This window comes from Babylonia areolata, chromosome 3, assembly GCF_041734735.1.
Source record: "Babylonia areolata isolate BAREFJ2019XMU chromosome 3, ASM4173473v1, whole genome shotgun sequence".
Taxonomy (NCBI): Eukaryota; Metazoa; Mollusca; class Gastropoda; order Neogastropoda; family Buccinidae; genus Babylonia; species Babylonia areolata.
In genome coordinates this window covers 62,827,993-62,843,093 of record NC_134878.1, presented here as the reverse complement: position 1 = coordinate 62,843,093, position 15,101 = coordinate 62,827,993, and the positions used below count along the sequence as shown (strand labels likewise).

The window sequence follows — 15,101 nt, the reverse complement described above, 5'->3', positions numbered from 1 at the left end:
GCCTGACCATGTGCGTTGGGTTGTGCTGCTGGTCAGACATCAGCCTAGCAGATACGTAGCATATACGGAATTGTCCAAATGGAGGGACGCCTCCTCGAGAAACTGAATCTGGGGAGGCAGATAGCAATGTCCCCCTGAACTGGACACCATATCCTTTCCGACACAATCTCTTTGATGTGACACCATAGATTTTGACATGTTCACCATAGATATGGAAGTTGAGGAAAATAGAAACGAGATTCCATGAGAACAGTACATGGTGGTCATGGATGAAGATGGTGTGGTTTTACAATATCCTAGTGTCAAGGTGGTTTTCGGTCACTGGTAACCTGAAATTCAGAACGACCTGCTGCATGTGAGGAGTAAACCCCAACAAGAAAATCAAATTCCAAGAAGGACGGGCTCTGCCAGGTTTTACTGGCCCAAGACATGTTGCATCATGTACTCAGTTGAAAGTTCTTTTGTGCAGCACACACTCCAATGACTTAAATGCTGAGGGAAAAGCGTCAAACAACATTGATAGTTTCCGTCGAGTCATAAAATGTCCGACTGTCAGTCTGTTAATATCAGTCACTACCACAGCAGCTTAGACTTGTAACTGTACTGGTATAATCACATTAACCTTTCCCGTACGTCGTGGGTGTGAAATCACCCAGACAAGTGTTTTTGCTCTGTAACTCAAGTAATATTGAAGCCACTTCCACATAATTTCATGACTTTGTCCATAATATAGTTTACTACATATCCACTGAACATTATTTTCTTTTATACATAAACAAAGAAGTTATTAATCAATTAATGTCCCAGTACGTCGTGGGTGTGACGACAACCATACTCCCAAAGAATAAACCTTGCACGCCGTACGTCGTGGGTGTGGAGCCACCCATGCAAAGCTTGCGCGCCACGCGTTGTCGACGTGACGTCACTTGGGCTCGCTACAGAGAGAGATCAGAGTGACCTTGTCTTTTGTTGATCGTATCCCGGTTCAAGTCTGCGGTAAGTTTTACTCTAAAGTTGTAACTAATTTCAGAAAACAATATTTATTGCACTAGATATCTTCAACAATATTGAATGAACTGTTTTTCTTGTAGAGAATGATTGGGAGCAACTGATTGATAGCTTTTTATCTAGTTGGAATTAAAGTGCCTTTCTAAGAACTGGATATTTTTGTAAGTCTGAAATCAATTGATCTAAAATCTAGTTGATGTAGAAATTTTATTCTTATCCTAATCTGTTCAAAGTAGAGAAAACCCGACTATGGCTAAAAAAAGAAAGATAGTTGATATAGAAATTTTATTCTTATCCTAATCTGTTCAAAGTAGAGAAAACAACACTCTCTTCTCACGGGCAAAACTTATTCACAATGCGCCTGGTCAAGCACTGGAGTAAATAGCCTACACGCACAAGTGGAAACTGCGCATGCAAGTCTGCTGAAGAAAAGTCAAATTTGCTTTACGGACAGGTGTGGGTTACTGTGCACCCACGACGTACGGCAAGGTCTTATTTCTTCAGTGAAACCATGGGTGCCTACACACCCACGACGTACAGCGAAGGGTTAGTTCGTACACAGAAACCATGGGTGCCTGCACACCCACGACGTACAGCGAAGGGTTAGTTCGTACACAGAAACCATGGGTGCCTGCACACCCACGACGTACAGCGAGGGGTCATTCCTTCTTAGAAACCATGGGTTTCTGCACACCCACGATGTACGGCGCGCAAAATTTTAGGCGATGTACGGGAAAGGTTAACAAATAGTGTAGATGGTTAGTATAGATTTGTAACAAGCAATTACATAAAACAGCATTTGAGAAATAGAAACAAATACAGAAGACAATCCACTTTCAAACAAGCTCAAACACACTTTTCAAAGTAAAAAAACACATGAGCTTATAATTTAATTCAGAAGTTTTATTGAACAATTTCTCACTCCCATGAGAAAATATAAATCAGCCTATTGCCATCCATTTTTAGTAGAAATACTAAACATGGTGTAACTGTGCATGTCTCCATTCAGTCAATGACCGATGATAAATCTTCCCCCCTTCCAAAGAAAACCTAGCACAGAATGAGACATTCAATCATTTACATCTGGTATTTTGATTCTTCATTTCCCCAAAGTTCAATATATAAGCAGTTAGTAAAGCAGTACTTTTTAACAGGATAGAAAGACACTTTTGTGATCACACCAAATAGGTATCTTCTTTTTCTTAAACACGTACCCCCTGTCCCTTAAAAATAAAAAGACAAAGAAAAAAAAAGACTATACAAAGCTTTGTTCCCACACTGATACAACTGATGACATGGCAACTTTACGGTGTAATGAAAGCAGCAAGCTGAATGTCATGCACTGCCATGATTTAATAATATATCATGACCAAGTCATCAAACACTGAAACATAAAACCAGGGCCCGCTATCCACAGTAAAAATCCCTCAAACTAACATGAAACCTCATTTAGAAAACAGCCACGACTTTAAGACAAGCGTAAAGTTTCATATTCTGCGGAGACAGAATACTAAAAAAGCTGTTTCACTGAGTTAATACATGTGTTTAAAAATGAATAAGACATACACAAAATGGAAGAGTATTGTACAATGAAATGAATGAGGTGATCAAGTATCAAAAGGACTATGCTTTATCCCCTTCACCCTCGGACTGGACATGCAGGCATCTGGGCAGTATGGGCTTCTGATCCATCCTCCCAAAAGGGGGCAGCTACAGTTGGCTGTCACCTCTTTTTTCCCTCCTTGAGATGGAGAAAAAAGTCTGAGTGAGCAATCCACAATGCTCTGCACTGTACGGCAAAATGTACACCATCAGATAGACAGAGAGTTCGGTCCACGGATTTATCACATCCTACCTCGGGTCAAAAACAAACAATGCAATGAATCTGGGTCACTTACGAACGCGACACTTTCTCTCCTGTTCACATCTTTTTTTTTTGCCAAGTGAGGAATAAAAAACAAAGAAAAAAACCATCCCACCCATGTCTTTTCTTCTTTTCCTTTTGAACTATGCACTGGTGTGAAAAATTGTCCTTGCTGCTGCTGGAGGCAACCACACCCAAGACTGATATTTACATTTACTTATATATTTAAAAAAAAAAAAAAAAATTGTAAAAACTTTTTCGACTGCAAGACCTGAGATTTGCAGATTTTAAAAGATTTTTTTCTTCTTTTTCATTTCAAGCCGAGGGGGAAAAACTTCACACACACAGTATGGCAGGCCATTTGTCGTTACGCTGCAAATGTAGCTGCCTGGATTGAGAAATCCCTCTTATGCCTCAGACTTAACAAGGCGCGGGAAATCCATCTCGTCGTCCACACGGGGAGCCGCCTCACGAGGACCCCCTCTGTTGGGACGCTCGGGACGCTCGCTGCGATCCCCACGGTCACCACCGTAGCCCCCACGGCCCCCACCTCGAGGGCCCCCACGCCCCCCACGGCCTCCGCGACCGCCCCGCCCACCTCGGCGAGGGTTGTCGGCAAAGGTGATGCGGATGTCGGTCACGATCTGTTTGCGGTGTCCATGGCGGCTATCCTCCTGGAGATCAGAAATAGAGCACATGAATGGTATAAAGTAGTCCCATGCCAGGGAGGGGGGAAAGAATATTATCTTGACTACCTACAGTTATAACAGCAGGTGAAAATGTGAGAAATGTCCTCAAATATACTTAAAAGAGGAAAGACAACTAATGTGCTTCATATCGTGCACTCATAGGAACAGCTACGATACCCGAGGAACCTTTCAAAACTTTCATTATTTGTTTAAAAAATAAATAAATAAATAAAATCATAAAATAAAGGGCTGGATATTTCAGTCAAAAAAAGCTGACACAAGACCTAAATAAAGAAAACGCTATATCAGTTTCCCCAGTTTCTTTTTCAAACCACAATCCAAAGAAATCTAATGCCTGCTGATGCCATGCCACCAGCCCAGGCCTCCCTTTACAGAGTGGCACAAAAACTTCAATAATAACAACAAAAAACTGCACTGATTACAACCAAGTACCCACCTCCTCCTCTTCCTCCTCGCTCTCCTCCTCCTCCTCTTCGTCCATGTTCTTCTTCTTGTAGGCCACGCCCTTCTTCCACTGCTTGTCGTCCACGCCTTCTCCGGCTCTCCGGATGTTGAACTGGGCCTTCATGCGCTTCTGATCCTGCAGAGCCTTCCACTCGTCCAGGGTCATTTCCTTGGGCTCCTCGTCTTCCTTGGCGGGGGCAGCACCTTCTTCCGTCTCTCTGCAACATTCAGCACCAATTCTGTTCAGTTTCATCACCATCATCTTTACATTCTTATGTAACACTACCAGGCGTTTTTCTGAAAATTCTATCCACAAATCCAGAAGTAAAAAAAAAAAAAAAAAAAAATTGTTTTCAATCATTTGCCAAACCTTGCCCAAATCACATATGTATTAAAAATTTTTTTTAAAATTGCCACGACTGCTACATTAGATTTTCCTTGCGTAACCCATACATGCTAAAAAAGAAAAAAAAGAAAAAAAAAAGACCTATGTGGTGAATTCCTTTTCTGTTTGTTACTAGCGTACAAAGATTAACTCACGTTTGCTCAGTCTCCTGCTGGTCAGCTGGAGGCTGGTTCCACTCTCGGGACGTATCAGCCGGGTTCTGGTTCTGTCCCTGATCCCTGTAATGCAAAACACTCGGTTAAATCATATTCTAACGAGCATTCAATTCTGGCCTCTGCTTCGAATCTGCTCAGCATTATTTCAACTAGTCCAGTTAATCACACTTGTTAAAATCTTTTTTTTATCACTGACCTACATCATGTAAGCGAATAGTAAAAAGATGACATATAAAACAGCCCCTAGTGTAAAGGTCAACATCACTGTAAATTTTATTTCAAAAGCAGCTAAAAAACAAAAACAAAAAAACAACAACAAAAAAACGTTTAGCAATCTGCTGAACCATACTTCACTGGCCTGTGATAATTTGTGCAATTTTCAGCCCTTACAAAACAAAAAATCAATTCATCAAAACAACTTGTTGGGCTAATCATAAAAAGAAATGCCAAGGCTGAACCGAGGCAAATGATATCACTTAACTAACACAGTTCTAATATATTCAATGTTGAAAACCACTTTCACTAACGTCCATAATCAAATAGTGTTCTGCTTCGAAACATTTTGACTACTATGTGCTGCCTCTGTTGTGCAAAAAAATCAGTAGAAAATACAACAGAAAGTAAACATACTCAACGTCATCTCTGTACGAGCCCCAGTTGTGAGCACCACTGCCCTCACGTTTTTCAGTAGCCTTCACACCACTGCAAAATCATTTGCAATTGATGTTCACAGGAATACATTCTCATCTTTATCTAAACAGTTTACAGATCTGCAAATTATAGCCAGTCTTAAGACCTCTAAACAGTTTACAGATGTAAACTACTGCAAATCAAATGTTAGACGGGTGCAACAACCGAGTGGTGAAAGCGTTGGACTTCAATCTGAGGGTCCCGGGTTCAAATCTTGGTGGGTAAAGAGCGGAGATTTTTCCAATCTCCCGGGTCAACATATGTGCAGACCTGCTAGTGCCTGAACCCCCTTCACGTGTATACACAAGCAGAAGCTCAAATACACACGTTAGATCCTGTAATCCATGTCAGCATTTAGTGGGTTATGGAAACACAAGAACACACCCAGCATGCCCAGCCCCGAAATGGGTATGGCTGCCTACATTGCAGGATAAAAACAGGCATACACGTAAAAACCCACTCATATGCATACGAGTGAACATGGGAGTCGCACCCCACAAACGCAGGAGAAGAAATGTTACATCCTCGTATTCGCTCTGGTAAACCAAACAGGGAAAAGCTGGCATCTATATATTTTAATCTATTATCTTGAAAACCTGAAGATTTTAACAGTAATGGTGATCAATGAAATAAGAAAATACATAAGAAAATATACAGCAGACCTTTCAGTTCTAAAACCACTCTCTGTCTCTGCTGAAACTAACACAATCCAAACAAGTAACACAACTCACGTCCTGTCTGAGGCACTGTGGCGGTCAAACTCTCGCCGCCTCTCTCCAGCAGGCCCTCCAAAGTTTCCACGGCCACCCTCGGGTCTTGGCCCTCCGCGGCCACCCCTTCCGCCCCGACCTCCACGGCCACTGCCTCGGCTGCCACGGCCTCTTTCGAACCCTCCAGAGTTCACATCACGTTCTCGTGGGTTGGCATCTCTGCCTCTGTAATAGCCAAAGTTTAAAATATACATATCAAAAAAAAAAAGTTAATCGCAATGGTTCTGTGGTTTCTCTTGGAATCTGAAAAACATCTTTGGAGCTTACAAACAAGTATCAGGAATATTTCACTGAGATAAGAATGGAGAACATATTTTAATCAGAAATAAGAAAAGAAAAGGAAATTATAAACCCAACCTGATCAAGTGTTTTTTTTTTGTTTGGTTTTTTTTTTTTTTTAAACATTTGAATAAGTACTATCCTGTTTTCAACTATATGCATCATTTTCATACAAAATTATCTTTAGAAAAATTAATAAAGAGGAATGTCTTGTAATAATAACTGCAGCAGAAAGCAACCCAAAGAACACCCATGCAATCGGTTAATCAACTATTTTGCTAAATAAGTTTAATGCAGAGAACAAATGACTTAGCAGGTATTGTGTTCAATAGAAAATATCAATGCTAAACCATGAAAATCGGACTTCTCAAAGAAAAGTGCGAACTACATGATTTGTCATTTATGGGTCATCTGTTTATCTTGGGCATATCTTTTTAACCTAATAATACTAACCTGAATTCTGGGGGTACGTTCTCATCCCCCCTAAAGTCTCGGTTGTCACGGGGCCCTTGCCTCCTTGGTGGCCTGGTCCCATCGTTCTCTCTCAGCTCACGCCCACGGCCTCCCCTGCCTCCCCGGCTGTTCTGTCGTAGCTGGCTGGCATCTGGTAATCACATCAATTCATAAAGCCTTTTAACAATTCATTCAGCAAAACTGAAGCAATGGATGTAAGCTAATAGACTGTTGGATAGTTCCGTGCTTACATGACTTATACCCAAGTTATAGAGGCACATCACTTGATCTGTGCTCTTGAAGTTGATCAGCTCTCCAAACTTTCAAGTAAAAAAGGCAAACAATAGAGGCAGAACATGCGAAACAAGCGCCTTTTTGCAATGTTTTGCTCTTTTTAATGTGTGAATACCATGGCACTTCACTGACCAGAGTTTGGTTGCAGCAATGGAGGCCATCAACTGAAGGAATGGAGGACAGCACATGACTGCTGCTTTTGTCTATGTTGTTCGCCTTTGGCATTGCTAGCAATTTCGAGTAGAAGATGCACATGCACAAGATCCAAGATGAGTGCAGAACTCTCCAGCAGTCTCTCTGCACTGGATAGTTTCAGATTTTTTTTTGATTTTTTTTTTTAGTTGGCAACACTGCTTTGGAGTTATACTACATCATGTAGTACATGAACACAGAGTGGGAAAAGCCTATCTGACTCCAGTAAGCACCAAAGATGGCATGCTCAGAGGGGAAAATATTTAAAGAAGTGGATCTCATTTCCACACAGACATTCATTTAAACATGCCTGGTCTCAGTGAGACTACTCTGCTGTTGAGGGAACGGTGGCAAGTTTGCACCTAAGTCAGAAGCTGACTGGTAAGCCATCCTGTCTATGAAGTGTAATTTTTTTTTTTTAATTAAAAAAAAAAGGTTGCACAATGGACAAGAGAGAATTTCCACCTGTCAGGTTTAGTTATACTGGACAACCATACATGTGGGTATTTCAAGCCCGCTGATACCATTTCATGTGTTCTAGGAATGAACTGAAATAACTCCACATGTGAAATCCACATGCAATGAGAAAGTATACTGTACTTAGGAGAGAAGAAAATCTACATACAATCAGCCATTAAGTAGAAAGATTCTGGACTTGTTTATTCCAAACTGTGTCCACGTGTGTAGTAACTTTTTTTTTTAACAACTATCAGTGACAAATGCAGGATGAATGGGATAACTCATTTCGACCAACTCATTTCAGGGTTTGACCCTGACCCTGGAACACTCATGTCATCGTCGTTTCATAGACTTTATTCCATATCTCGAAGGGTAATCATTCTAACTTGGGTGCAATAATAAAGGCAAGTTCATACATATTCTTTTCATGCATTTCTAGAAAGTACTAATGTATCATGGTATGTTTTTAGATCATTTCACAAGTGACATTCCGACGGTCTTTGTTGCTAACCAGCAACCCCACATGTTCCGTTCAAAATGGCGCTCGATTCGATCAAGTTGTAGATCTGATTTTTCTCAAACACACAAGTCAAAATACCATACAAAAATAAATCCCACAGCAATTTCATGCACACTTCGATTTTGTTCACTCACCTTCTTTTTTCAGAAGTTGTTCTTGTTGCTTTGGTTTAGTCTCGACAGCAGATTTCTTCGAACTGGTTTTCTTCTTGTCCTTCTTCGTTGGGACAGCATTTTTTGATTCCTCTTCTTTCTGTCGAAGAATTTCAAGAGGATCTTCGTCCTCGTCGATAAAGAGGGCGAATTTATTTGTAACTGCGATACCGTACTGCAGGTCCATGTTTCCTCCTTAGCTGAGAGGATGATTAAAGATTTGGACCTCTACGGCTCACTCACCATTCAGTCTGGTATGGAAGGAGTTTGCTGTGAATGTGGATTAACATTTAGACCGGAAACGAAGCATGAAACAGGAAGTATGGGTTTGCACCATGGGGTGTATCCGGTATGAGATAGTAACTTTGTATTGGTTGTTCGTTTCCCTCTGGAATGATGGTCCTGGGTTTTGTGGTTTTGTTGTTGTTTTTTGTTTGTTTGTTGTTTGTTTTGGTTTTTTTTGTTGTTGTTGTTTTTGTTTTGTTTTTTGTTTGTTTGTTTTGTTTTTTAAGCAGATGATATTCATTCCAGGTGCATGTGAAGAAAGTGGAAATGAATATGCTCTCTGGGTTATTTGTGGTCCAACGAAACTGACTCGGCCGCAGTTGGTGCCTGTGTAACTAAAAGCACTGATCTAAAAATACACTGTAGCACGTGGTTGAAAAAAAAAGAAGAAGAAAAGTTGTTGGGTTTTCTTGTGTGTGTTTTTGTTGTTGTTGCTGTTGTTTATTTGTTTGTTGTTTTTGTTGTTTTTTCATATAATAGTTATCATTTGTTTGGCTTCTCATTTCATACACATAGCAAAACTTCAGTAAGTAAAAATCGTTCCTTGATAATGTCACATATATATGTAACTCTTTTTTTTTTATTGAGAAGTTGACGTCACGCGCGGTGCACTATGGGACAGGGTGCCATTTTGCCAGTCAGGCGCCGGCAACGAACGAAAACAAAACTGGTATACGTGACGCGGTGCTAAACCACGATCGTCTCCACAAACTGAGATACTGAGCAATGCCTCTAGCTTGCTGCATTTTCGGCTGTACTAGCCAAGTATACAATGCTGATTCTAGACCCACTGAGTATCGATTTTTAACGATTTCTTATTGTTGAAACTTCAACAGGAAGCAGGTTGAAGAAGTCACAGAACAAAGGATCAGAGGTAGGCATGTATGGCGCAGCTATCCAGCGCACCGGCCACAGTGACGTTTGCAAATACCAGTGAACATTTCCATGTTTGCTCAAGACATTTCCATGGAGATAATACAATGTTGTGAGCCACGAAATAAAGTGAATTCTCAAGTGTTCTCCCCAAATAGGCTAGTTTTCATTACACGTGTTGACGGCTATGGCTTACACGAGCTTTTCTAGTGAATTCTGACCCGCGTTCAGGTGAAGGCCCACGATCTGTTGGCTTATCATATGGAATTAGCACTCCAAAAAAAAAAAAAAAAAAAAAAAAAATCCAACAGTAACTTATTTTATTTATCTGTGTCTGTTAAGTTTCACTGATCAGTCTCGACCTGCTACTGTTACTGTTCCATCAGTCACGACCTGTGTCTGTTTCATCAGTCACGACCCCGGTTCGCTTCTGACTGGATGAACAAGGAGACATAATTAATGTGGGCCTTGGTTGTTGCTTTTCAGTGTCATTGTAGATCTTGCTCAGGAAATTTGGAGCACACTGCTTATATAATAACTGTTTCAAAGAAAAACACAGAAAACTGAAACCAGACGTGTCTCAGTTCAGTTCAGTGTATAAGGTAAACATTAAACTGGATGTGCACACACAATAACACACATTCACGCCGGCGCGCGCGCGCGCGCGCACACACACACACACACACACACACACACACACACACACTGATTGACTGATGTGTGCACATACACACTGACACACTGACACACACTGATTCTGACTGATGTGCACACACACACACACACACTGATTGACTGATGTGCGCACACACACACACACACACACACACACACACACACACACACACTTTCACGCACACACGCACACTGATTGATGTGTGTGTACAAACACACACACACACACACACACACACACACACACACACAACACACACACACACACACACACTGATTGATGTTTACACATACACACTCACACACTGACACACACTGATTCTGACTGATGTGCACACACACACACACACACACACACACACACACACACAGTAATACACACACTGGCAGTGACAGGCATATCTATATATATCATAGAATCAAACATACATTTCTAGTGTGAAAAATTTGATTGAACTGAGCTGAAAAGGTGGGGGAGGGGAGGGGGGGTTAAGGGGAAAAGAAAGAGAGAGAGAGAAAGAGTGTAGGTCTGAGTGTGTCACGTGTGCGTGTGTGTGTGATTGAGTTTGTGTGTGCATGCATGTGTTGATGTGTGTGTGTGTGTGATTGAGTTTGTGTGTGCATGCATGTGTTGATGTGTGTGTGTGTGTGTGTGTGAGAGAGAGAGAGAGAGAGAGAGAGAGTAACTGCAAAGGTCAACATAAAAGGTTTATGTTTTCAAGTACGCCTCAGTGCCTATGATGTGTTCAAGTATCATCCTGTTGGCCCCCATCTCTTCACCATGGGCACAGCAGAGTGAAACTAACAGATAACACCAGAAACAAAAGAGTGAAGAATAGAGATGAAAAGTTGGAAATTTTACTCATAATATCCCAGTTTTGTTATTTTCCTGACAGTATAACAGTTTTTACTGCCTTCTTTGTCACAAGGGAAGAGGCGCCTCTTGTCGCCAGATGCTGAACATAACTTAAATGAGACTGTGTCTACAATCATGTATGTGGCATCAATTTGTGGAATCCTTTGGGTAATAAGTAGTAGTAATATTTGATTTCTTTGAAATTTTCATGAAAAGACCATCAAATCTTCATAATGTAACACATGACAAATGGATTTCATTTCTAGCCGCTGAAGAGTTCCGTGTTCATATGACTTTCAAAGGTGCATCACATGATCTGTGCTTTCGAAGTTGATTGGCTCTCCGAAATTTCGAGCAACAAAGGCGATCCAGAGAGGCAGAACGTGCGAAACAGCATGATCTTTTTTCGATTTTTTTGCTCTTTTTTGTGTGTGCATACCATGGCACTTCATTGACCACTGTTTGGTTGTCGCAATGGAGGCTTTCAACTGAAGAAATAGAAGACAGTACATGTTTTCTGCTATTGTCAATGTCGATCGCCTTTGGCATTGTTCGAATTTCGAGTAAAAGTTAGATGCGCATGCACAAGATCCAAGATGGCCGCGGAACTCTCCAATTCTGTAAATTTTGATTGGTTTGAATATAGGTCTTTGCGTGAATTTTGCAACTGTGGCCTCTGGCTACGAAACGAATAATGGCAACTCTTTATTCCTTTTTAAAAAAAATAATGAAATGTTATTGTATGAAAGTTAATTTATGTTTCAAACTGTGTTCGTTGTTGTTGTTTTTATATTTATAACGTACATGTTGTTTAATAAAAAACTAATCCGACAGCATGTTTATCCCAAGTATTTACGGGCTTGTTGTTGCATGTTGACCAATGGCAACAATACTGGGCCAAAGTCCACTGTTGTGCATAAAATACGATCATAAACCTCTGTCATAATTTTAAAAATGAATAAAATAATAATAATAATAATAATAATAATTATACGGCCTGCAGCTTTTCGCTTATTCGAGGACTCAACGACGGCAAGATTGCCATTTCATAGCTGAGGGCGTAAATTCAGGATACTTTGACAGGACTTTACCGTTGAAAACGGTACAAAAACCAATATCAAAAGGATTTGAAACACACGCATACCCACGCAGATGACTACACACACACACACACACACACACACGTACGTACGTACCCACTCGTGTCAAATCATGGCCTTGACGAAAGGAAAATGCTAAATGGTACTTTTTCAGCTACATACTAATTCAATGCACTTAAACCGGCGGATGTATGTTGACCAGCAAGTGATTCACATCGTCTGGTACACCGACAGTAGTACAAACAAAACTGTGGGAGGTTTTCCGAATGTGTTCAAATGACGTGATTAGTTTCTGATGGCACTGCAGTGCAAACAACATTGGAGAATTGAAATATCACGGATGTCGGGGAAAATGTCTTTAGAAACTTAACTTGAAAGAATTAAAAGTCTGAAGACAGAAAATGCTGGAGTCACTGCATAAGTGGGGGGTGGGAGGGGTTTATTTCAAAAACAAGATAAGACAGTCTGTATCATCACACTGTTGGTGACGTGGTAGGTATAGGTCTAGATTCATGTGTTTATTTTCATTGATCGTCATGAAGAGCCAAATGGCCCGATGGCACTATAGAAATAATCATCATCACGAGTCATCATCATCATCGTAATGATAATGAATAAAAAAACAACCCCCCCCCCCACACACACACACACAAATAAATAAAAGACTGATTCTCAATAAATGATTGTTCTACCTGATATCAGAATACGACATTCTATCTTTTAGCTTTTAAAGAAAAAAAGATTCTTTATTCTGAAATTACAACCGATCTTTTTTCTTTTCTTTTTTTTCTTCTTTTTTTTTTTTTTAACAAGAACAAGAACAAAAACTTTCATCTCAATTCATCGGCCCCAAGAAAGAGGTAAAAAAAAAAAAAAAAAAAAAAAAAAAAAAAAAAGTACAATAAGCGACAACAAATGTGAAATATCTATCAACTTAACCATGTAGGACGAAAGTGCATCTTGTGCATTGTAAGTTCATTCTAAATTTCTTAATTACTCTCAGCAAATTCCAGTCGTATCTTCAAGGCATTAAATGCATACACACAGATTTTAAGAATACTGCAGACAGAGCCATTCTTCAGCAAGTAAACATATGACTGACCTTCAGAATTCAGATGTTTTTGCCTCAAGTTATTGACAAGGACACAATTAACTGTTTATAAATTTATATTAATCTTCGACCACCTAATTGTTAGCTTTGCATGTGCTGAGTGATGTCGAGTGTTAGCTGTGTATGTTCTAAGTACATAATATAATATATAGTGTTAGTTTTTCACGTGCTGTGTGTTAGCTTTGCATTGCGAAGGAATTGGAAGTGGTAGCTGTTGTCACGCTAAGTAATACAAAATGTTAGTTTTTCATGCACCGACGGAGTGCTATGGACTACTGTGAGTTTCGGATTTGCATGAGCTGAGTGATATGAAGAGAAAGCTGTGCATGGGCTGAGTGTCAGACGTGTGTGTGTGTGTAAGTGATACATGGTACTAGTTTTTCATGTGCTGAGTGATACTATCGAGTGTTAGTTTTGTGTGAGAGGACGATAAATTGGCCTCTCATATGCAACAGAAATGTCCGGGTTTTTTTGTACAGTAGAGAATGCATGGAATTCTTTTTTATTAATTTTTTTTAAAAATCTCCCTTCGACCACTTGCTTTATACCTCTGAGCTATTGGGACCCAAGATGCCTGTGATGTCTGCAAGCATTCTCAAGTTGTTTATTTTCCCGCCAGTTTTGCTATTGGGACCCAATATGCCTGTGATGTCTACAAGCATTCTTTGTTAATTTTCCCGCCAGTTTTGCGGCGTAGAAATATGTCTATTTTTGTATACCAACCTAACTTGGCCTTAGTTGGCACTGTTGTCGATTTTTGTTTGTCATTTATTTTAGGTTAGAGTTTCCGAAAATTTGATATTTATTATTTTGTGAACAATAATAATTTGGGAATGGAGCCTATGGTGTGTGGAAGAAGGATTAAATAGTACCTTGGGCATTTTCTGAAAACCTGTGTTCATTTTGGATCCGACCATGCGAAATTGAAATATAATCAAAATTGGTTCGGCGACGTACACATCCAGAACCACGGAAGAGACAACATTACACGTCAAGCAGGTGCTTTGGAAGAGGAGAGGTTTGGGTGACTTTGGGACACCAGCACAATGTGTGTCTGAGGCTGACATAATGATAAAATGCGAATTTGGACATGGGCGTTGGTATGGAAGCAGAAAATATCCATCATTTATTTATTTATTTATTTAATACATTCAAGTGGTCAGGGGGTGAAGGTGCAGGTGTGCGTGCAATTTTTTTTCTTTTCTTTTTGCCATTCAGGTTTTGAGTTTTGTCTTTGGTTACTGAATTTACACAGAGAAAATTATATTTGTTTCTTTTTTTTTCCCCCCAGAAAGTATTGACTTTGTGCTTTGAAGCAGAGGAAATGAAATCAGCTTTTCGGATTGGTCGTTTTGGGGTGGCAGGGCTGTTGGCTTTGGAAGGAAGAGGTGGTTGTTCACATGGGGGAATATTGGTGTTGGAGGAGGGGGCGGGGACGGAGAGGGGTGAGGCAAATGCATGTAGAGTCTGAATATTTGGGCGGGAAAAACAGTAATTTACTCTTTGCATGGACACTGGTGAGCAGTCGCTCATCCTACATTCGCTTGATGAGGTTTCAGGTGCATGGAAATTGGTTCGATGGGTTGTTTGGTCCACCAGAAAACATACAAGAGCATCACACACACATATGAGCAAAGTCCTTTGAAAAACAGTTCCTTAAAGAACATGACACAGACATAAATACACACACATATGAGCAAAGTCCTTTGAAAAACAATTCCTTACATGACTCAAACATAAATACTTTGTTGTTTTTAAGCTTTTCTCTTTCATAGTGATTTTTGCACCTTATGCTTTTGATCCAT

General features: G+C 40.2%; 1 protein-coding gene across 1 annotated transcript; it reads right to left on the bottom strand.

The window, feature by feature from the left end:
- Positions 1-3,113: 3,113 nt before the first annotated feature.
- On the bottom strand, positions 3,114-8,687 carry LOC143280185 (uncharacterized). The gene is made up of 7 exons (XM_076584787.1): positions 8,379-8,687; positions 6,780-6,930; positions 6,009-6,212; positions 5,218-5,289; positions 4,567-4,650; positions 4,019-4,244; positions 3,114-3,546 (listed from the first exon to the last, which is right to left on the bottom strand). Exons 1-7 carry the CDS (start codon positions 8,581-8,583, stop codon positions 3,280-3,282), a joined length of 1,209 nt encoding a protein of 402 aa, XP_076440902.1. The 5' UTR covers positions 8,584-8,687; the 3' UTR covers positions 3,114-3,279.
- Between the last annotated feature and the right edge of the window lie 6,414 nt (positions 8,688-15,101).